The 24,064-nt window shown below is 29.7% G+C and overlaps 1 protein-coding gene across 1 annotated transcript in view; it reads right to left on the bottom strand.

Moving 5' to 3' along the window:
- Positions 1–499: 499 nt before the first annotated feature.
- The window catches only part of LOC129956719 (hemicentin-1-like), a 224,075-nt gene continuing 200,510 nt past the window's right edge, over positions 500–24,064 (bottom strand). The window contains exons 12-14 of the mRNA XM_056068655.1: positions 18,537–18,679; positions 6,215–6,484; positions 500–1,769 (exon numbers count right to left, since the gene is read on the bottom strand). Of these exons, the coding sequence (XP_055924630.1) occupies positions 6,242–6,484; positions 18,537–18,679 (386 nt within the window). The 3' untranslated portion in view covers positions 500–1,769; positions 6,215–6,241. The remainder of the gene's footprint in view (positions 1,770–6,214; positions 6,485–18,536; positions 18,680–24,064) is intronic.

Raw genomic sequence — 24,064 nt, 5'->3', positions numbered from 1 at the left:
TCCCACAAGGTCTTGGCTTTTGAAACCCCTGCATAGTTTGAGTTTTGACATTCAGTCAATAAATAGTTATGAGAGACAAGTTAATATTTTCCCCTTATACGATTTTGACAATCTGACATAGAAAATCAAGTCAAATTTGGATTTAATTTTTAAATTATTTAACGTATAATAGATGCTGGTTTTTATTTCAGGAAACATATTAGAACATAGAATTTTCTTGTTGGAAAGCTAGTACAAACCCGATTTGCGCTGAACTAACGTAAATCTATCTGAAAGATATGCCTTCCAAAATTCTTTTCTTTTGAAATTCTGCAATGTTATCCTTTCCCAATCACTTTAAAAAATTATAATAGAAATCGTTTTGAGATACCATTTCTATTAAATACTATAACATTTAAGTATTATTCGATAGGAGATTTTCTCCAATTTAGAAAAGGTATTTAATTTTATCAAATTTCATTTTTTAATAAATGTGTATTTTTAAATCAGTTATGGCATTCAATGGTACCTTAGTACAATATTTTATGACATAAAACAATATTCCCAATATCGTATAATATTGAATAATATTATATAATATAGTACAATATTGTAATACAGATTGTGCTACCTGAGACATACATCCAGACTTTATGAAACAAAATAAACTAATGAAACATTCTTGACAATAAAATCTTCACACATCAATACATGTTCAATAAAACATATTTATTTATTTACCGTGTTTTGAACATTTTATCTTATTTATATAATAGCAGCCTTTAACGAATTATTTGAATGATATTTTAAATTATCTATCTTTACATACATTTTTTAACGCCGTTTTTCTTTATTCCATCTTATAATTTTAGTTCATAATCTGATTATATCAGAAATTTAATTTCACGTCGATCTGTTGCACACTCTTAGTAAATATTACTAACTTTATCATACATATCTTAACCAAATTGACACTCAATTAAGAAATACATAGCGTCAATGTATTTTTGAAATACACACAGAATAATATATAGCATAATCCTCAGCATGATTATAAAATAGTTAGCCTTAAATGCTGAACTTTATGCTGCGGATAGTATCAATTGTAATAAATATGGTTTATATATGTTAGCTCAATATGGTTTTATAATTTTTGAATTCACACAAACATGAATATTTACATTTCCATTCAAATGTAAGCAAATTCAGATTTAATTTATACATTATCAAACTTAAAAGTGTTGTAGCTTTATCTCCTTATGGTAATTACAGCAACATTCTGACAGCAGGTGACTTCAATTGTAATACCATCAACAACATGGAGTTTTCAGCTTCCACCAATCTGATTCTTGCACAATTCAAAATCCACCAATCCGTGCATCAGAACCCACAGTCGATTAGTCGTGTCAGTCTGCAGTAACCAATCATAAAGTTAGGGTTATGACTGACCAGAGAGTTCGAAGTAGTCTTTTGTGCATTTCTGTCACGATATATCAGCGATAAGGTTCCAAGAGGAAGGGGCGGGGCTTGTAAGAATGAGAGAACGTAAGATCGAGTTTGAAAAGGTGTGAGACGACCGGGATTAGCACCACACACAAAATGCACTTGTCACACTTAATGAGGGGTTGGTAAAAAAGCACCTCAGCACACAAGTTTTTATTTTCCCTTTTTTTTCAATTATCGGGCCCATATCATAAGATTTTGGGATTGCCCAGCCGCTGTTGATTCTCAACTTTTTAGAGAACATGAGTTGGCGGGGAAATTTGAAGAACTCCTGGTGTATTCTATACCTAGAAAAACAAATGTATTTATTAGATTCTGCTTATATAAAAAGAGATGCATATGATGAATAAAATGATAGACAAAAAATATATCACATGTATCAAATAAACAATTATTATTCCGAAAATTTTATGCTTGTTTACGCATCCATCTTACGCAACTGCAAATATATAAATAATTACAAAGATGTATTGTTTGCCAAAGCGGATTCTAAAACCCTCTGAGTTTTTACGCATGCGTTGAGGCGGGTTTAATTCCACAAAATAGGGGTGAGAGGAAAGATGAAAGGAGGTGATTTTATATTTAGCAATAAAGTCAATTCCGGAAAAGTGCACAACCTTCCCTGTCTCACCCTGTGAGATAGAATTGTCAAATAGTGGTCATCTCAAGATACTAAAAGAACAGTACTTTATATAAAAATATTTAGTTCATTTATATTTTTTAATTAAATATTTAGTTCGATTATATTGAATAAATATCAATATAATCGAAATCTATACACATAAAACTTTTGGATTCTAAAAGGATTTTTCTTAGGAAAAAAAATATTAAAACCTATTTTAATGCATAGAGTTCACACAATTGTATTTCATGAAAATTAATTTTCACAAATGCGTAACTCTTGAAAATTTTGTAAAAATTACTAAAATGTAATTATCGACAAAAAAAAATTCTTCTAATTTTAAATACTTCCCTAAAAAGGCACAATTTCTGAAACATTTAATTAAAAATTTAATTCAAACTAAACCATCCTCAAATAATCTTATTTTAATTTTGGCTCGATATTAAACAAATACTCTTAAATGCACTATCGTCAATCTTTAAAAAGAAATATATTGTAATCGGTCTACTAGTTAATAAAACTCCATTTTCAGCATCATTGTATGCAAAATATGTTCAGCATTAATGCGCCTCTTTTACTTAAAAGATCATCTAAAAAAGACTATAATCTTTCGTTTACAAAGAGCTCTTCGCAGCATACATCCTCAATTTTCCACCTGGAAGTTGGCAATATTAATTTATTTCGAGATTTTCATATTGAGGCAGGTGAAAAAAAGTCAGATTGCACAGGGGGGGGAGGTTAAGAAGATCAAAGATTCTAAAGAATGGGATGAATCATTTAATTAAATTTTCCGTTGCCGGTAGTCTGGTAGAAGACTGTTTTCAGGTTCTAGAAAAGTGGGGGAAAAAAATTAAAGATTTTTGCATTTATCTTGGAAGGTTTTCGTTATCTTTCCATTTGTAAGACAAAGGCCATTCTTTTACAGATTTAAGAAAATTTTCATTGCATTTACTTATTTTGCCTCTTTGTAATACACCGCATGATTAAACAATGCATTTGTAGAATTTTTCCCAAGTTATATTTTGAAGAATACACTGGATATTTACATTCATAATACATTTTAGACATGAAATTAATCGCTACTTAAATAAAATTTTGTTAATTACTTCAATATATTTGATTAATAAAGTTTTAAACTAACATTTATATTTTACTTTTATTGGAGTAATTTTGTAGCAACTAAAATAAAAGGCTTATAAATTCGAATTCAAACAAATGAGAAAATTTAAATATTGGATTTCAAGTTTTAAATGCGATAAAATTTGAATTTTATTGAATAAACCTACAGAACCCTCAGAAATCCAAATTATTTCATATTCCTTCAACTAATCCTCTTTAGAAATGAGATCTATTCTCTCAGTTAATTAATGCAGAATGCTCGTATTTTAATAAAATATTTCATCAAAATTGGTAATAATAAAGCGATATTTAAATCTATGAATCATTTTTACAATGTTAGTCTGAGGAAGTTCATTAGAATTCAAGCAACAAAAAAATATATTGATAAAAAACTTTTACATTAATTCACTGTCCGACTGGACATAACATTACTGTATACTTTATGCAACAGATTATGTTCAACTCATCAGGATTATGGAACAGCTAATCACTCAAAAAACAGTTTGGAATTGCTATAAAACACCAATGAACACTTTCGTGAAACATTTTTATACGCAAGCAATGGAAATGTCAACAATTAATAGAGCAATCATAAAAGACTTTGTATATATAAAAAAATTGTATCTTATTACAAAAGTACTTATTTATCTATATGCCTCCGCGATTAAACGCCAAAACCTGCAAACCGTCGCCAACTGAATTCACTGAAGAAATCTGAAAGTCGCCAAATAGCCCCATTATTTTAAATTATCTGGATATATTCTGATAATCCCCACACAAACTCAAAAATGCAACTATCTTGGCATCTCATGTACAATGGGGTGTAGCGATGTTGGCATTATCGGAATATTGCAAAGTGAATCCATTATCTTGGCGATCTTGACATAATCTGAAAATCGCCATGCAATTCTGAGAATGCAAACATCGTGATGAAATATTGGCATGTCAGATATACTGGAGTTAACCAATCTAGATGTAATTTAAAACTCTTCACGTAAACTCAGGAGTACAACCATCTGGACGAAATCTTAGCAACTTAATTATGATGGGGCTTGGTGGTCTTGGCGTAATCTGAAAATCGGCACGATAATCGGCGATAAATACCTGTAGGTCTTAAAAATAAACAAGTATCATTACTAATTCTTAATACTATCACAGCACAGATGGCATAAGAAAGTGAGATACTAAAGAATCCCATTTATCGGAATCATTGGTCAGATCATAAAAGCAGAGCAGAGTAGAGCAGAGCAGATTTTGAAATTTAAATGAAAAGAATGAGCACTTTTTAAATTCCATGGAATACATGGAACATTATTTATGAAACTACATGCATTATCTATTTACGCATTACACGCACGCTGCCTATATTCTAAATTTTCCTAAGATTTTTTGAACTCATCATTAAAATATCACGGGTCTAAAAAAATAGTATGTCAAGAATTATGTATTTTACAAAATCAAAAATAAGGTGGTTAGAGAAACTTTTAAGATTTTTTTTCAATTTGTTCAAACATGTATGGCCAATAGCAATCAGATTAGTAATATAAATTATTGAAATGATTACATAAAAAATTGTTCAAGAAATAATTATAGTAATTTTTCATAATTTAGGCCATTAAATCAAACTTCATAAAAGTCTATGGTAAATCAGCTATCAGACTACAACTTGTTGCGGTTTAATTAATTATAAAAAATGGTATGTCAGGAATTATGTATTTTACAAAATCAAAGATAAGGTGGTTAGAGAAAATTTTAAGATTTTTTTCAATTTGTTCAAACATAGTATGGCCAATAACGATCAGATTAGTAATATATATTATTGAAATGATTACATAAAAAAATTGTTCTAGAAATAATTATAGTAATTTTCCATAATTTAGACCATTAAATCAAACTTCATAAAAGTCTATGGTAAATCAGCAATCAGACTACAACTTGTTGCGGTTTAATTAATTATATGATTAATAATTTAATTATATCCAAAGTAAGTCAGAAACGAAATGAATTCCATCTTTAGGGACAAAACAAGAGAAGTATAACAACAAAAACCAGTCAAAATAGCTCAATTAAGTACAGTTAGAAAAAGCGTTGTGGGAAAAGGTAAAAAAATATAACATAAATATAACAAGTCTTCCCGAGAATACATTATCTAGCTGATGTAATAAATGCAAGGTGAACTTGTGTTTTAAACGTACACAAAATGTATTGAGCAGTACTAATCTAAGAGTAACTTGTTCTAATCTAAGAGTGACTTATTCTAACGTTTCTGTTACAAATGATTTCTTAATGTATGCTTTATTTATTATAAAAAGAATTTTATGAGCTGTTTATTCAAGTTAAATTCAAGCAAAGATAAAAGATTATTTAACAAGAGACTGGACAGTATATATTTGTAACAACCTTCAAATAAATAGTGTTTATTTATAAAATCCCATTGCTCAGTTTCTTGCTGTATGTTTTATTTAATCTAGTGATGAATATTACGTGCTATCCAATCAAATAATTTGAGTTAAAGATAGAAAAATTATTTAAAAAATGGCTGATTGCGGCATATTTTTAATGCCCTACATATGAATATTGTTGATTTATACAGTTTTAAAGCTCAATTTTGTAAAAATGAGGTTTTAAAACCAATGATAAAATTGATTTATCGGATTTTTTTTCTATAACTGGAATCTATTCTAAAGCGGCAGAATTAATACAAGTCTTCATCGTATTTTTGAAGTCATAAATCGGATAGTATGCATATGAAAAATCCTTTTTTCAAAATATATAAATATCATTTTAATTAAAGATGATATGATGAAAATGCACTATGGTCTATAGTGAATATTAAATTTATATTAATATTCACTATTAGTATATTCATTATTAATATTAAATTTATATAATATATACAATAGTTTGACAGCCACTTTTATTGTGGTGATGAGGAAACTTCCTAACTATGTTATTGTTGGTAATGAAACGAAGCCAATTAGATCGCCTTACCTTGCACCTAATGCGCTTCTGTCATTCTCATACGTCTGTCTGTCTGTTCTTCACTTTGTTGGTGGCCGCCCTGGGGATGGTCCACTCCGCCCTGAGCGTCGTCGTCGACGTGGGGCTGCCCACCGGAGACAGGGCGGCGGGGTGGTGCAGGGGCACAGGGGGATGCTGGTTGGGGGAGGTATACTCTCTCAGGGGTTGGATGGGCCCAGGGGGTAGCTGAGGAACGGAGGGTGAAGGCACCTGCTTCAGGAGAGGTCTCTGGTGAACACCCTGTAATACACACATCAGGAATTGCAATCAGTGATGCCGTATGAGTATCAAATCATTATTATTATTGATCAACCTGCCTAAATAACATTATAATATTAATTTCCTGGCTTGAATGCAGTGAGATGTAATGAGGAACATCTAAACTATGATAATGGAAAATCCATTTTTGATTAGAAAGTTCATTTTGTTGATTATTCTTATCACCTATGCCCTGAATGCAATTGGAATTTCGATTGCTTAGCGCTGTAATCCAGTTACAAAAATAGAGAGAACGCCTTCTAGGTTATATAATTGATGTTATAATATTAATTTCTGGGCATGAATGCAGAGAGAAGTAATTAACAACCTCTAAACTATGATAATGGAAAATCCATTTTTGATTAGAAAGTTCATTTTGTTGATTATTCTTATCACCTATGCCCTGAATGCAATTGGAATTTCGATTGCTTAGCGCTGTAATCCAGTTACAAAAATAGAGAGAACGCCCTCTAGGTTATATAATTGATGTTATAATATTAATTTCTGGGCATGAATGCAGAGAGAAGTAATGAACAACATCTAAACTATGATAATGGAAAATCCATTTTTAATTAGAAAGTTCATTTTGTTGATTATTCTTATCACCTATACTCTGAATGCAGTTGGAATTTCGATTGCTTAGCGCTGTAATCCAGTTACAGAAATAAAGAGAACGCCCTCTAGGTTATATAATTGATGTTATAATATTAATTTCTGCGCGTGAATGCAGATAGAAGTAATGAACAACATCTAAACTATGATAACGGAAAGTCTAATTTTGATTAGAAAGATCATTTTGGCGATTGTTCTTATCATTTATACTCTGAATGCAATTGGAATTTCGATTGTTACTATAGTAATCCAGCTACAGAAATAAAGAGAACGCCCTCTAGGTTATATAATTGATGTTATAATATTAATTTCTGGGCGTGAATGCAGAGAGAAGTAATGAACAACATCTAAACTATGATAATGGAAAGTCTAATTTTGATTAGAAAGCTCATTTTGGCGATTGTTCTTATCATTTATACTCTGAATGCAATTGGAATTTCGATTGTTACTATAGTAATCCAGCTACAGAAATAAAGAAAACGCCCTCTAGGTTATTTAATTGATGTTATAATAATAATTTCTGGGCGTGAATGCAGCGAGAAGTAATGAACAACATCTAAACTATGATAATGGAAAGTCTAATTTTGATTAGAAAGCTCATTTTGGCGATTGTTCTTATCATTTATACTCTGAATGCAATTGGAATTTCGATTGTTACTATAGTAATCCAGCTACAGAAATAAAGAGAACGCCCTCTAGGTTATATAATTGATGTTATAATAATAATTTCTGAGCGTGAATGCAGCGAGAAGTAATGAGCAACATCTAAACTATGATAACGGGAGATCCAGTTTTGATTAGAAAGCTCATTTTGGAGATTGCTCTTATCATTATACTCTGAATGCAATTGAAATTTCGATTGCTTAGTATAGTAATCCAGTTACAGAAATAAAGAAAACGCCCTCTTGGTTATATAATTGATGATTTTGTCTTTATTTTTTATATTGTTTTTCATCCTATAATAACAATGTTTGTAAATTGCATTTGGAATGTCCCTGCTTAATCGTTTAGATTATAACAATTTACACTTAATGCATTAATCCTGTATCTTAATCGTCAGATACGTGCAATAGACCACAAAGTGCTATATGTTTGAAGTAAGATTCATTTTTGAATTAAAAACTTGGCAAGTTACCAGTAAGTTTTATCAGCTAAATCGTATCATTTTCGATTGAACTAAATAGGTATATATACTGTTCAATCTGTTCAATAGGTAAATATACTGTTCAATCTATTAAATATGTAAATATACTGTTCAATAGGTAAATATACAGTTCAATAAAGTAAATATACTATCTTACTAAGTAGTAATACTATGGTGCCGAAAACATCATTGATAATATTAGTTGATAAGTTTATAACCTCTTATATGCCTTCTCACTGAAATCGGTTGTTTCTTACATGTGTCCGCTTGAGGGCGCTACAAGTAACATCTCAAACGGAATTACATGATGATGCAATAAGTCTACAAAATTTAGCCGAATAGGTAAAAAACATAGTCCTACTAAATAATTTTATCATTTCGCCTAAAATATTAATGGAGAAAATTTCTTGTAATCTCCTGCCTTGTGAATTATCGTTCATTTAAAAGAGTGGACTGGAGGAGTTAAGGAAATAAAATGAAATAAATACAAACAATATAATAACAACTAAAAATAACAAAAATTACTGTCCTACTAAGTAGTAGTAATACTATGGCGCCTAAAGACTTACTGGTAAATCTTAATAAGTTTATAACTTATCGTGACGTTACATGCACGATTGCTTATTGAATCGGCCGTTTCTTATATTTGGCCGTTTGTGGGGTTACAAGTACCGCACAAACGGGATTATATGATGATGTAATAGGTCTAGCCAATTCAGCCGAATAGGTAAAATACGTAGCCCTACTAAATAGTTTTATCGTGGCATCTAAAATATTATTTTAGAAGCTTTCTTGTAATCACGTCTTGTACCTGCTCCTGTGGTGAAGCTTTATAATCCAGAAAACAGTCTGCAGACAGGAGTGGTCACTTTTGTCTAGCGGTCATGTTACTCAGCTACGAACCCAAACGTTGCGAGTTCGATCCTTGCTATTACCAAATCGCTACACTTCTCGACTTTTACCAAAGATTTGCTAATTGCTCTATATAGTTGCATGTTCTACTGCTTTTTAAGTAATTTTATAAGCTTCTAATAACAAAACTGATTCAATGATCACTTTCCCAGATTAGTACAAATACCTTGCAATGTTGTAACGATATCTTTATAATATTGCAAGAGAAGAAGATATCGTTACATACATATTCAAAATATAATAAAATTTAAGCTGCAGGAGCACGTCACATCTCAATGCGGAAAATTAACTTTTAATAAACGCGTTGCAATCACATTGACAAAAGTTCAAATTATAAAAGAACTATCATTGCAAATTTAATATATAAAAGTGTAATTTTTCAGCTGTGTTTGTATGAATCGAAATAAATAAGAAAAAAAAAGTCAAACAATTTCATGTTATTATGTGAGAACATTATTATTTTATAAATCATTGATGGTGCTTAATTCATTAAAGTCATTAACCAGTTAATACCTGTTTGAAACAATCACGTGATTATCAGATTATGCAGGAGTCGATATTTAAAAATCGATGAGTTTATTTCGTCTGAAAATCCTCCAAACTCCAAATCTTTACTCAATTTTTTTTTTTTTTTTTTAAAAAATCCGGTTTAAACTAGTTTGGAATAATCACGTGACTCTTGTATTTTGCAATCTTAAACTTTTAGAAAAACGGTGTTTTTTTCATTTCAAAATAGTTCTAGCTCCAAAATATTTTTTAGCAGCTGGGAAATATTTTTAAAAATTATATATATGTGCTTTTATGGACGATACCTTCTTACCACCTTACCGTTTATCGTTCGAACAGGTACTTGGCAAATTTGTAACTTTTTCCTGGCAATAAGTCGCCAAATGTAACAACCTTCTTTATCTTTTTCCAATAACACTAAAATAGAAAAATTGATGCCTCAAAAGCGATAAATCGCCAATTTTCAGCCCGTGTATTTTGTGGCTTTAAAAACCTCAAACCCAAACAACATCATGTTCGCACATGATAATAAAGGGATACGTATTAGAGATATCGTACAATATACAATATCTTCAGCTAACAGGGCTTATAGCAAACAACTATTATTTAAACAAGAGTAGAACTTTTATAAAATAAATCAGCAAACAAAGATTATTAAACAAAGGAAATTACGCTTACATGAAGTGAGAAATAGCTGAGATGTACTTTTGAAAAAACTAATTTAAATAAAAAAGCTAAGGTAAAAAAAAATGCTAATGGAACAGCACCTAAAAACGGTGGAAATTGAATTTAAGATTTCTAGGCTAAAATCTTAAACAAGAAATAGTTAATACATTTAATGCGTAGAAACTGGCAACACTAAATCAGTTTGCAGAGGTAGGAGCAAAAATTTTATTCTTTCCGGGTTTGGAAGTGCTAAAACACATTACTTTCTGGGAGCTTAACTATTAGAGAGTCAACTATAAATTACTTAAAGAAAGAAGGAAAGATTTAAATCACTACACTTCGCTTAACTTGAGAGGAAAAAATAATTCTGTTTCCTTGTAAATTTCTTTAGTAGTTGGTCTTTACTACCAGTTTCAATTATTGTGGGGGAATTTTGCAAGATACACGTAATAGTTATAATAATTTAAAAATTTATATTTTTTGCATAAATTATTTATTTTTTTTACATTGTGAGGGGTTCTTGTATGGAAAAATATGCCGATTATTTTTTTAAACTGAAGTTTTTTTTTCTGGAAATACAATTTTTATTCCATAAAAACTTTTAGAAATTTTTTGAGATTATGCTATATTATCAATATTTGTTTACAAATTAATGATATTTAAATCGAATTAATTTGTTTTTTAACAATATGAACCAGTCTCTGTATACTTATTATTTATGAAAGTAACATTCAAGTATCCATTCGATATTTTAATCGAATTGAATGGAATAGATTTTGAAATTTCATTGCGACTACGGTGTTAAACACTTTTATGGTGTTGGATATAAAATCTGAATTTCGTTGGAACTTAACATTTCAAATATCACAGCAATTCAAAAGAATTCATTTTATAGGATAATTTTAATATCTGATTAATCTGAAGTAAAATTCCACTCTTTAAAATTTTATAGATTTACTTTAATTTTTGAAGCCCAATGGAATAAAGTCACATGATGTCATTATTGTTACGTGATGTCTGTCCATTATTTGTTCTCCTGTGAATTTCTGTTAATTTTTTTATAGAAAGGAAAGCGAAAATGCGTCCTATTAAAATATTCTTATACATAATATATTCGTTCAAAGTACAGGGTGGGCAAAAAGTCCGTAAAAAGTTTAAAAATTTATAAAACAGAAAATTTATAAAAAAATTAAGCAACGGTTGCAGTTAACATCGATAAGTCGAGGAAATTTTTATTAAGATAAGAAAAAAATAAATGATAATAATTCAAAAAATATCCGATAGGTGGCGTTCCATACATAAGATAAAAAAAACACACGAAAATAACAAAAATAATGTTACCAAATCATTACTATAACAATATGCGTCGTAAATGTACGCCACCACTGGTAATAACGCATTGCAGGCGTGTCACAAATCCTGTAACGGCAGAGTGCAGCATGTACACATGACAACTCTCGGCGGATTGCAACTTTCAATTCCTGCAGATTGGATGGACGGAATCGATACAACCGATAATCAATACAAGTTCTCTATAACAAAAGTCTGCTGATGTCAGATCTGGAGACAGAGGAGACCATGGAAACTTGCAACATCTGCTAATGATTCTCTCGTCCCTCATCGTCTGTATCAGGAATTTCTGGACTGGAATAGCAGTGTGACTTGTTGCTCCATCTTGCATAAACGTAACAGTAGAAAGCGCATCTCTTTTTCTATGCAAACACGGAACAACATTTTCGAGCAGAAGCGTTATACAACGCTGATTATTTATTTAATGTCACCGTTTTCCACTCCATTTACTGGACATTGGTTTCAAAGAAGAGGGGTCTTATGATGAAGGAAACCCGTGGAGCCCCAACTCAGTGTGACTTGGGGGAAATGCAGTGGTTTCTCACTATACACTCGCGGATTTGACGTGTCGCCCAAAAGCGAAAGTGTGCTAACGTCCCCAAGGAGCAAAAAAGGAGCTTCATCTGTCCACATGATGTTAAAGACCCAGGAGCGATTTATGCCCAATTTTGAAGAGAGCCCACCTCGCAAAGGCATCTCTCTCTACGGTATCCGACGGTAAACGTTCATGGCAAGACTGTAATTCTGGATCAAGAGCGTAAGTATTTATAACTGAGTGTCTCATTTGCATATTCTCAACTAAGTCGTCCGTACCAGTTCCATTTGTCTGCTTTGTTTTCTTTAAAAAAAATCTTATCTTAAAAAAAATCCCGTCACCTATCAATGCTAAACATGCAAACCGCTTTTAATTTCGGTTATTTTTCCGGGTTTTATGAAATTTTTACGGACTTTTTGCCGACCCTGTATGTATCTGTGTTTTGTCATATCTTATAATAAATGTCTTTGCAGCTTTCAAACAATATGCCTTCAATTTCAAACAATAATTACTTTTATAAATATGCTCATCTTCCTCTTTAACGTAGGTCAAAAAATTACATATGTGCAATGATTTCAGTTTATCCGCTTTCTGAAAATATTTTTTAACTCGCTTAAATTTAAATTTTGAACTAACTTTAAGTTCTGAGTTGCTTTGATTTTCGTTTGCTTACTCTCAGAATCTACAAGCTCCGGAACGAAAATAAAGTCTTTGTTAAATTCCCTTTTGAAGCTACACATATAGTACAGCTATACATAAACAGGGAGAGATATATATAAGAAACAAATGCATTTTAGCATTAATATTTCCATAAAAAAAATATTTATTTGGATTCATTTGCATATAAAAAGGGATGATAATTTTGTTTATATTTATTTCATTTTCTATATAGTTATTATGTAACGGTAATCCATGAAACCACTTTAACGAAATCGCATTTGTATCAAGATCTTAAATGAAGAGAAAAAATAACGACATAGTGAAACAATATATACGCTAGAGAAAATATTAACAGAAAAATAGCTCCATATATGAAACTTTAAATATTCCTGAATTGTTTACTGATTATTTATCATAAATATTATACCACCGACAAATTTTAACAGCAATAATATCAGCCTTTTTCAGGAGCATTTACAGATATGATGGATGATGTCCTGCACTCTCTTAAATTCCACGATAACAAATAATGTATGAGGACCTCCCGTAACAGACTTTTATGGGCACGGAAACGACTAAAACCAACATATATCCTCCTTTAAAATCTGTTATTTATCTTTTGACTAATGGCATATATATACATTCTTGCTTCTAGCTTTCCATTAAATTATGCAAAAAGACAGGAAAGAAAAATATATATTTATGAAAACTGCTTCCCAAAATAAAAAATAAAAAGGCTGAATAAAAAAAAATTATGAAGGAAATGCAGCAGTAAAAAAATAAATAAAACCTCAACAAAAGTCAAAACAGAAAGTGCAAATAAATACTTCTAAATGATTTCTTGCTCATATTTCAGTACTAGCTTACCTTTTAAAAGTTTTACGATCTAGAAGAAAATTGAAAACATATTGCATTATAATGAACAACGCACTCCCAAAAAAAGGAATAAAAAAACAACTTTTCAAAAAAAAAATCATAAATAAGTAAAAGTAATTCATGGCAAGATAAAATACATAGAAACGGTTCCGACATTTGTACCGGATGAAGCAAATAAATATTTTCGTTTCACTTTTCTAATTCTTGCTTTATTTCATTTAAAAACTTTTGCTTTATTTTTATGGCTATAAACATTATCAAAAGCCACGCTTGTGCGAAGCGTAAAAAAAACGCCAAACGATATTCATAAAAAAAAAGAAAGAAAGAAATTCCAAAATAAAACATTCTAAAATCTAACTTTTAAGTCTGTTTGTGATAACCAACGCGGTTCTATCATAAATTCCGCTCTAACGTCTGTTTGTTTTTACGGATATTTTTATTTCGGATATTTATTTTCGTACTTATTTATTTATTTTGGCCATTGGGTATTCCTCTTGTACTCCGTTCCTCGCTGCAAAAGACATGTGGAACGACCATTTCAGTGAATTATGTAGGCCATGAATTGTCCTTTGTAAGATTTGAGATTCTAAATCAACATCTTGGAGTAATTCTGGGGGGATTTAACGTAAAATCGGGAGCATTGTTCTTTCTGGGCCGGGATTTCTTCGAAGTATCCCTTAGGGATTTTTTCCAAGGGATTATCTTTCCAACATTCGAATCTACCCCTTACATTTGTCTTGTAAATGGGAAGTCTCGACGCCTTGAGATGTTGGTTTTTCTCTTTAAGTTGTATTCGATACAGGGTATTTGTTTTTCTCTACAATATATCTTTTTTGGCAACGCATTTGCCTAAAATGCATCTTTAATGGTATTTAATGGTATAAGGATAGTTTTTTCACCTTGTGAATCTTTTTCATCGTAATCGAATCAATTCAAGATCACGTGACTGAGGTAAAAAGCTCCTGAAGTTTATATTTAATGGTATATCTTTTGTGTGTTGTTCATAATGGTAGTAAGTATAGTATTGATATTTTTGTTTTCTCACCTAAGTAGTATGGAGAAAGTATTGTAACCGTCAAAAAAATTCAATCTCGAGATTTTGACGAATGCTCACGTGTTAAACCATCATGAGTTCGAAAAACCAATTTTTATAAAATGTCAGCATCAACTCGAAACCTTTTTGATCCAGACAGATGAAATCTGATGCACGGTCGTTACACTAAATGGGCTACTTTCTATCAAATTTTGAGTAACATCTACTCAGAGGTAGTCCGTCTGCCCGGCTGTTTGATTATAAATTAACGTGATAACTATAAAATGAAGAAAGGTAGATGGTTAAAATGTGGTACACACATTTAATATCTGTAGAGTAGAAACTTATCAAATGTTGAGACAAATCCAACTGCAATGTGACTACATGTATTATTATTACTCATAAAATTCATATTATTTATTTACGTTTGCTCTTTTGTCGTATTCATTGCTCAATGAAGCTGAGGTTCCGCGTTTCTATAAGATTAAGATGGCTTTTCATCATTCAGATCCTTGACGACTGCACACTCTGTTATAAATCACTCTAAATGCAAAGCGACATCTTTGCAATACGACATGTTTCCTTTTGGTAATTGCCGCCAAATATATGCACAAACCTAAATAGAATATCAACCTAACAGAACTGTGATGTGACCAGTATTTTTGAACATGAAACATATTATTTCCTTTAAAATTAAAATATCTGGAAAACCGAGCTTCGCTGAGCAGTTTTTTATATAATAAAATCGCTCTTTGAGCAAGTAGAAAAAAGTTCTTAGGGATTGCAATACCGGTATACCCGGATACCGAATACCGGTATTTTGAGCCATTTGTACAATTTCGTAATACCGGTATTCACAAGTTTAAATACCAGTTTTTCGGTATTTACTAGAAATGTTTAAAATGGCCTCCACTATATATTCAGGTATCGAGAACATAGCAAAATAGTATACGTTTTCGTTTATATGTCTCCATAACGGGCGAAATTAATTAGTCAATTAATGGCTTAAATCTAAATTAGCGAAACATGGATTATCTCTGAAAGAAAATATTGCAACCATAACGACTGATGGGGCAACAATTATGAAAAAAGTTGGAAAGTTGTGCTATGCACATGGAATTCAATTAGGAGTAATAGATGTATTATACCAAAAAAATAAAGAACCTAAGAAACCAAATACTGTGGATATAGAAATTTTGGATTCCAACTTTGAAGAGACCCTATAAAAAGGATATATTACTAAAATATATATTAACTGAAAATAAAACAGAATATATGTTAATATTAGATTCTAAAACACGTTGGGAACAGTTTACTCTTAATGATGGAACGATTTTTGAAACTGAGAAATCCAATACAAAAAGCAATAATCGACTTAAATAAAAAAATTTCAACGAACCAAAATACATTACAGAAATCAGCTATATCCAAAACCCTCCGACGAGAAATCGATTTGTTTGAAGATGAGGGATTTAGAGGTAACTACTTGGAAAAAGTATACCGCGCATTGCTAACAGTACCACCAATTAGCGTAGATGCCGAAAGAGCGTTTTCGACAGCTGGTAATTTTTACACAAAATTGCTTTTCAGGCTTAATGACAGTACAATTGATGATTATGTTTTTTAAGATCACATTTCAAAAATTTGTAATAGTATCACAGACTGAATAGTGATATTTACACTTTTTTTGTGATTTAAATAAGATTTTTCTTTACTTTTTTGTGATTGTATACTGTTATAATTTATAAGTTACAAATTATTTTTTGTGAAATTACATTTTCTAATAAAACTGGCAAATAAAACAAAGAAACGCCTGTGTTTTCATTCTTTTTCCAAAATTTCTAATACCGGTATTAAGATTTAAAAAATACCGAATACCGGTATTGAAATTTTGGTCCGGTTTGCAATCCCTGAAAGTTCTAATGCGTGTTCTTTCAGGAAAGATATCTATGCAGATGAACTTTAAAAGCAAAAATATTGAATATAAATACATAAGTAAAAAATAATGCAAAAGACGCGACTGATCCGAAGACCGGCAACACACGCTCTATTCATGCTTTTCTGACTGCTATACGGCACTGATCACACTTCAAAACGGAAGTTGAATATACTTATTCTAATAATTATTTATAGTTCTTTTTTTGTCTGTAAAATTGCTTTATTTCAGGAAAGACACCTATATTTATACACTTAAAAAGTGAACCTTATCTAAATATAAAATTTTACCGAAATCTTATATATGTAATGATATTTTAATATCTAATTTAATCTAAATTAATTTCCTCATTTTTTTGCCTAATTCGGCCCAAGTCGGGGCCATTCTAAAGTGTTCTCTTGTTTCCTGATACCATTCCATGTATGAAGCTGTGTAAAAATTACTGTGCAATCAATTCTACGTATCAAGTGAAAATGATTCTTTCTGTGCCCTTGTCCAAGGTCAACACGAGTATTCAATCGACATGTGGCCGGAAATCCCATGTTATATAAGGCCAGTGATCATTTGCTTCAGCTAAGGTGACCATTTTTTTTTTTAACCTGAAACCAGGACAACATGAATTTTGACCAGCCACGCCTAAATTTTATAAATTTTTATCAAAAATTCACCCAACGGCCAACCTGTATACCTAAGTAAATAAAAAACTTTTAGATATCAAAAAATGTTGCGTTTATTTAAACACAAGAAATGTGAAAACTAAAATATGATTTTACAATATAAAAATAAAACATAATAAACATAACATAACATGATAAGCCATACCTAATATAATAACATAATAAAACATAAGGAGTTATTTAATTTAGTTTTTTTTTATATATATATATTTTTCTGAGGAACGAATTGCTTTTAACAAATTTTTGAATTTCCTGTATATTTTCATAGAATTCCATACAGGTTGCATTTAAATTATTTTTGACAATCAACAAGGATTTCAAAGTTTCCACTTTCAATTGGGTTTTCCCGCTAGTCCAGATGTTGTTTAATAAAGAAAAATCCCGTTCGGTCGGTGCAGTAGTTCCTGGCATACAGAGGCAATACTCTACCAATTTGCCAATATTATTGGACACATCATTTTCTTTAAAGGCTTTAAAAATTTCAATCCACCTATCTCGTGGCGGTCCTGCTCATGCGACACTTGACGATATCACATGGAATTATCCGGGTTGCCAGTTCTAATTTTATTATTTTTATTTTATTACTTTCTTTGTTTTAATGTTTTCTAATCTGAAACCAGTACTTTTCGAGTACTGGTTTTGTTTAATGATTAACCAGGACTTATGCCCTGAAAATCAGTACTGTACTGGTAAAATCAGTACGAATGGTCACCTTAGCTTCAGCCCTCCCTTTCTTACTTCTGTTTTGGTTTCGAGCTGTTGTGGACTTGTCTTGTTCGCGCCTACTTGTAAATAAATTGCTTTCCCCGAATAGATATTAAAATTAATTTAAAAATGTAAATTGTCTCTGCAGTGTCTTCGAACCTCATTCTGCTTCAATCAAAATAAGTTTACATATATATATGTAGATATATATATATAAAAGAAATGCCCGTTTAAAGTTATAAGATAAGAATTGCCATGGATATATCTTAAAATATAATTATTGGCATTAGTATGTGTAAATACTTTAAAGTTTATTTTAATTGTGGCATTGTATTGCCTTCTGACAGCATATAAAGCAGACAGAGATATAATTACAATGCAGTCATATTCTTGTCGTTAGAAATTCATTTTCAGTCCTCACCCAGTTGTTGGGTCCGTAGTCCATGCTGCTGAAGGCGGTGTTCGTTTCGTTGACCAGCCTTGTCTCCCACGGCAGGTTGTCACCGTGGATGTCCGGTTTGTGGATGTCCCCAACCTTCATAGGATCCGAAGACATTTCCACTCCTGAAAAATAAATACAGTTGATAAAGAAAAATGGATACCAAATATTATTTCATGAAAAGTGGGTTTCTACTGAAAATGTTTTAATGGGTATTTTAATGACTTTTATCATAATAAATGTCTTGTCTATATACAAGATGGCCAATAAAATATATTTTCTTTGCATTTTCACATCGATACCAACGTATATAACTAATATTTACTAAAGTGTATCTTGAAATTCCCCTTTTTACAATTGATTCAGCATAATTAATTTATAAAGCATCAAAATTGTTTTTTTTTCATGAAAATTATTGAGAAGTCGTTAAAGAAGTATCAAAAAAGGTTTTTTTCCATTAAAATTTCTTCATGGCAAATTGAGATAAAATATCAGATTGGCAATAAAGTATTAGACTGATTAGACTGAAAATAAAATATTTTTAGTTCATTGAAAATATTTCAATAAAAGCTAATAAAAATAGAAAAAATCTTTAGATGATTTTAAGTAAATAAATAGAGGTAAAAGTTTCAGCAGCAATATATGTAAATTTGTAAGATCATTTAAACAAAAACATTGTTTATAATAAGAAGTTTATAAGATTATCATATAATAAACTGTTGATTTCAAAACAATTTTTTCATACGAGTGAGTAAATTCGATTAAACAAACGCTCATAAAAACGAAATATATGTTTGAATATTTGAATTTTTTATTGAACTTTTCATTGTGAATAAAACACTATCTTATAATTTTAATTATTCTGTGCATTTGTATTTTCACATCGATAACAACTTAAGAAACTCCAATATTTACTAAAATGCTTATTAAAATTTCCCTTTTTGTAATTGTTTCGCCAATCGTAAAGTGTCAAAAATGTTGATTTTTCATTCAAATCTTTGAGAAGTCATTAAAGTAATTTCGGGAAAGAATTCTGCTAAGTTGTTATGCTTTGATATGATATTGTTTGTATTAAAGTTTTTTAATGGCAGATTTAAAAAGAGATATCATACAAGCAATATATGGATTAAATTGAAATTGAAAATAAAATATTTTTAGTAGATTAAAATAATATTTTAATAAAAGCTAATATAAATTTAAACAAAGATCTTGATATAATTTTAAGTACATTAATAGAGGTAAAATGTTAAGCAACAATGTATGAAATTTGTAAAGCAATTGAAACCAAAAAATCGTTTGGAATAATATCATTATCATAGAAAAATCTGTTCATTTCTAAACAATTTTTTATACATGTTTTTATGATGATTTTTTTGAAGAAGCAGATGAATTTTAACGAACATCTCTTCGTTAAAATCGATTATATGTTTGAAAAATAATTGAATTTTTTATTGTAATTTTCATTTTTAACAAGACGCTAACATCATAATTTTAATTATTCTATGATGAACTCCATAACTCCTTTAAATTTCCTACTCCATAATTTTTTTAAAATAAAATATAAAGCATGTTATATTTTATAAAGTTGTTATAAAGCGAGCTTCCATATTTTCGTACACAGACATTAACTTTCGGTTTCATGCTAAGCCTAATTCCAAGATGGCGTCTTGAACTGATGCAGTGCATCTTTTATCATTTTGAGAAGGAAACGAAACGGGCATATCTTCTACTCACAGCTTTTCCCACATTTATCACACACGTATCATTCCTATCCGAAATTATAACTAAAAGCTCTCAAGTAAGGGCGTCGCCCTGCTTTTCGGACTGTGAGATTGCACTTGGTCATTATGAATTTCGAAGCACTTTCTCTTAGGATCGATGCTTTATGCGAGATAGGCTTAGTGGTGGATGAGTAGGAGTGTGAACTTCGAAAATAAATGTGCCGTTGTTATAAAGTTAATTTGGTACTTGAAGAAAATGTGCTTGTTAATTTTTGAATCATTTTGCTATGTGTTTTTAAATTCCTTTTGTTATTATTAGTTCTATTGTTTTAACATGATAATGTTTCTAGGTTTAATGCTATTTGCAAATTATAACATGCAATATGCAGTAATGTATGTCATTACATCTAGTAGAAATGTTATGAAAATTTTTATAAAATATATCTTTGAATTATTACCTGGAATACATTTATAAAGTATCTTTGGAATAAAAATATATTTAGTTAAATGACACATTTGTTTAGAAAATTGGAATAAATTTAGAAAAAAGTGGTATAAAGCAAACAACTTCATGCTTAAAAATTTATCAAATAATTTGTTCAAAATATTTCAGATGACATAAGAAATATATTATCAACTGTGAAATAAACTATGTTTTTCCAATCTTCTAATATTAGGATTTGATAAATAATATGATGTTTCCAATCTCTTTGTTATGAAATGAAATATTGAAAAAATTGTAAAATCGCAAGTTATTCATTCTATATTTCAGAAATGTTAAAGCATATTAAAAAATACCCAATTTCAAATTCAAATTCAAAAACTAAGCATTAGATTTTAATTTATGAGGCTTACCAAAAGATTATTTTATTAACATTTAAATTAACAGCATTTATAAATGTAAAACAGCATTAAAAATGCATCATGTCAATCATATTATCGTCATGTGAGCGTAAATAGTTCATATTGTGAGCGTTAGAAAATTGGAATAAATTTAGAAAAAGTGGTATAAAGCAAACAACTTCATGCTTAAAAATTTATCAAATAATTTGTTCAAAATATTTCAGATGACATAAGAAATATATTATCAACTGTGAAATAAACTATGTTTTTCCAATCTTCTAATATTAGGATTTGATAAATAAAATGATGTTTCCAATCTCTTTGTTATGAAATGAAATATTGAAAAAATTGTAAAATCGCAAGTTATTCATTCTATATTTCAGAAATGTTAAAGCATATTAAAAAATACCCAATTTCAAATTCAAATTCAAAAACTAAGCATTAGATTTTAATTTATGAGGCTTACCAAAAGATTATTTTATTAACATTTAAATTAACAGCATTTATAAATGTAAAACAGCATTAAAAATGCATCATGTCAATCATATTATCATCATGTCATAGGATTTATCTCCATTTGAAAGGTTCATATTATGAGCGTAAATAGGGTAAATAAAATAATACAGCTTTAATTTCTGACAGTTATGGTATATATTCACATGAATTTATGTCCAAACGATTTAACTGAAAAAAAGAATAATTAATAATTAGCTGAAATAATCTAGAAAATAACCAATTATTCTACAAATGCAATGATAGCGTATACAGAAAATACGCTATCATTGTATCAGGTATGCAAAACAACACGCATAATTTTAATGTATTGTAAGGATTTTCTTCATTATTTATTCAATTATAGTTCATAAAAATTAAATTTTATCATCTTTATATTTTAACGTTATTTTATTATTTCATCTGTAATCCTTTGTTTGCGACCTCTATGAGAATATTATGTTTTAATTTTACGAAGTGCTTTTTATTTTTGTTTAGTTTCTATAATTAAAAAAATGTTTCCATTAAAATAATATAGGGTGTTCATTAATTATTGTCGGGGTTTCCGTACCTCATAACTTTCGAATAAAAAATATTACGCAAAAACCAATTACGTATTCGTAAATTACAACTCAAAGAATTTTATTAATGATATTAAAGTGTAAAGCTTGCACAATTTGCACTTTGCAGGCATTCAGCTGAAGGCGATTATGTATTCGTAAATTCGCTGAACAAATTTTGACTTTTGATAATCGTGCGGGTTCTCCCACGACCTTCGTAATACAAGGCCTCACAACTCCCAACGCGTTCAGCCCGTGACGTCACGAGTTTGGATGAATTTTCTAGAAAACTCTAAAGGCAGCTGGTGTAAAAGAGTGCGGTTAGTCACGGTAGATGTTGGCGTAGCGAAGTGCGGGTAAGGTGTTACTGGTTTTATTTAAAAGTTTTCTGATCTTTTTTTTTCATATTAATTTTAATTTATTGTAATAAAGATGCCTAGTGCGTGCTGTGTTCCTAATTGTAAAATTACACGAAAAATAGCCCCAATATTTCAGTATTTTCGTTTCCAAGAGATGAAAACACTAGAACAGCATGGATCTCTGCAATAAAGCGGGACAATTTCGTGCCAACTAAATATAGTAAGGTAAGTTTGATTCTTGTTTGTACAGTTTTTAGTTAATTAATTCTCTTGAACTGTGAAACATTTAAAATTATGTATAACTTCCATTTATCTTCTGTCATTTTGTTTTCTCTACATTTAGTTGCTTATGCTTCCAATTACTTTGTTATTGTTTGCTTGAGCTAAATAAAAAATTTCTTTGTTTTATTGTTATTTCTCATAGTCTTTTTATTTGTTCTAAATATTTAAAATGTTTTGTTTCTGTATCTTTTTAATTATACTTCATATATATTTTTCAAAATTTGACTTAGGCCTAATATTTGTTTCATATATTATGTAGGTCTGTGCTAAACATTTTCCAGAAAATCAGTTTTTAACTGTTAGAGAAGCGTTTAATACCAGTACAGGAGAATTTATTCAAATACCAATAGAGTATAAAAGGTAAGTTTTTTTTTAGAAATATGTAATAATTATCACCAAAATCTTACAAAGTACTTAAGTGATTTACTGTTATTATACTCTTATAAAAAAAAGTTTAAAATAATCTAATGAATAATGAAACTTAATTTTTAATTATATATATCATGACTATAGATTGTAGCAAATTAAATTTATATTTTGTTCTAAAATATTATGTAAAAAAGTTAGATATAGTTGTAAAACAATATGAATTGCATGCTCATATAGGTTTAGAAAATGTAGTTATTTGTTTATCTATAAATCATCAGATTATATATAAAACAATTAATATTTATTATTTTTAAATATCACTAGTTATACACAATCTTTAATTATAAATGAATGCAACTTTTACAAAATATCTTAAACTTTTTTAAAAAAGTAATGAAAAGTTAACTGTTTTAAAATGAATTTTTCATACCTTGTAAAATCAATTGATTAATTCATGTAGAATATTGTATTACTTGAATGGTAGTATAAATAATTATTTTAGATATTCCAACACAACATTGAACTATTTATTTTGGATGAATGAATGTTTCTGTTGATTTTAAATTTTATTATTTAGTAGTATGATTTTATTTAATACTGTCCAGCATACGTTAGCTTTCAGTTTATGCATTATAAAATTACTAATTTTTTTTATCTAATGAATTCCACTTTTTTTTTCTAGGCTTGTACCTGGTGCTGTACTTTCAATTTTCCCTAATTTACCCTCATATTTTTCCTCGGAATCAAAAGCAAGAAGAGAAACTCCAATGGATAGGGCAACACGTAAGGATATGGAAAACTTAAAAGCAGCTTTAAATAGCAGTCTCCAGGACATAGCAAAAAAAGAGGAGTTAGAAAAAAATCGACACTTTTTCTGATTTAAT

This window comes from Argiope bruennichi, chromosome 11, assembly GCF_947563725.1.
Source record: "Argiope bruennichi chromosome 11, qqArgBrue1.1, whole genome shotgun sequence".
NCBI classification, from domain to species: Eukaryota; Metazoa; Arthropoda; class Arachnida; order Araneae; family Araneidae; genus Argiope; species Argiope bruennichi.
The sequence above is the reverse complement of the archived record's forward strand: the minus strand, read 5'-3'. Positions and strand labels throughout refer to the sequence as shown.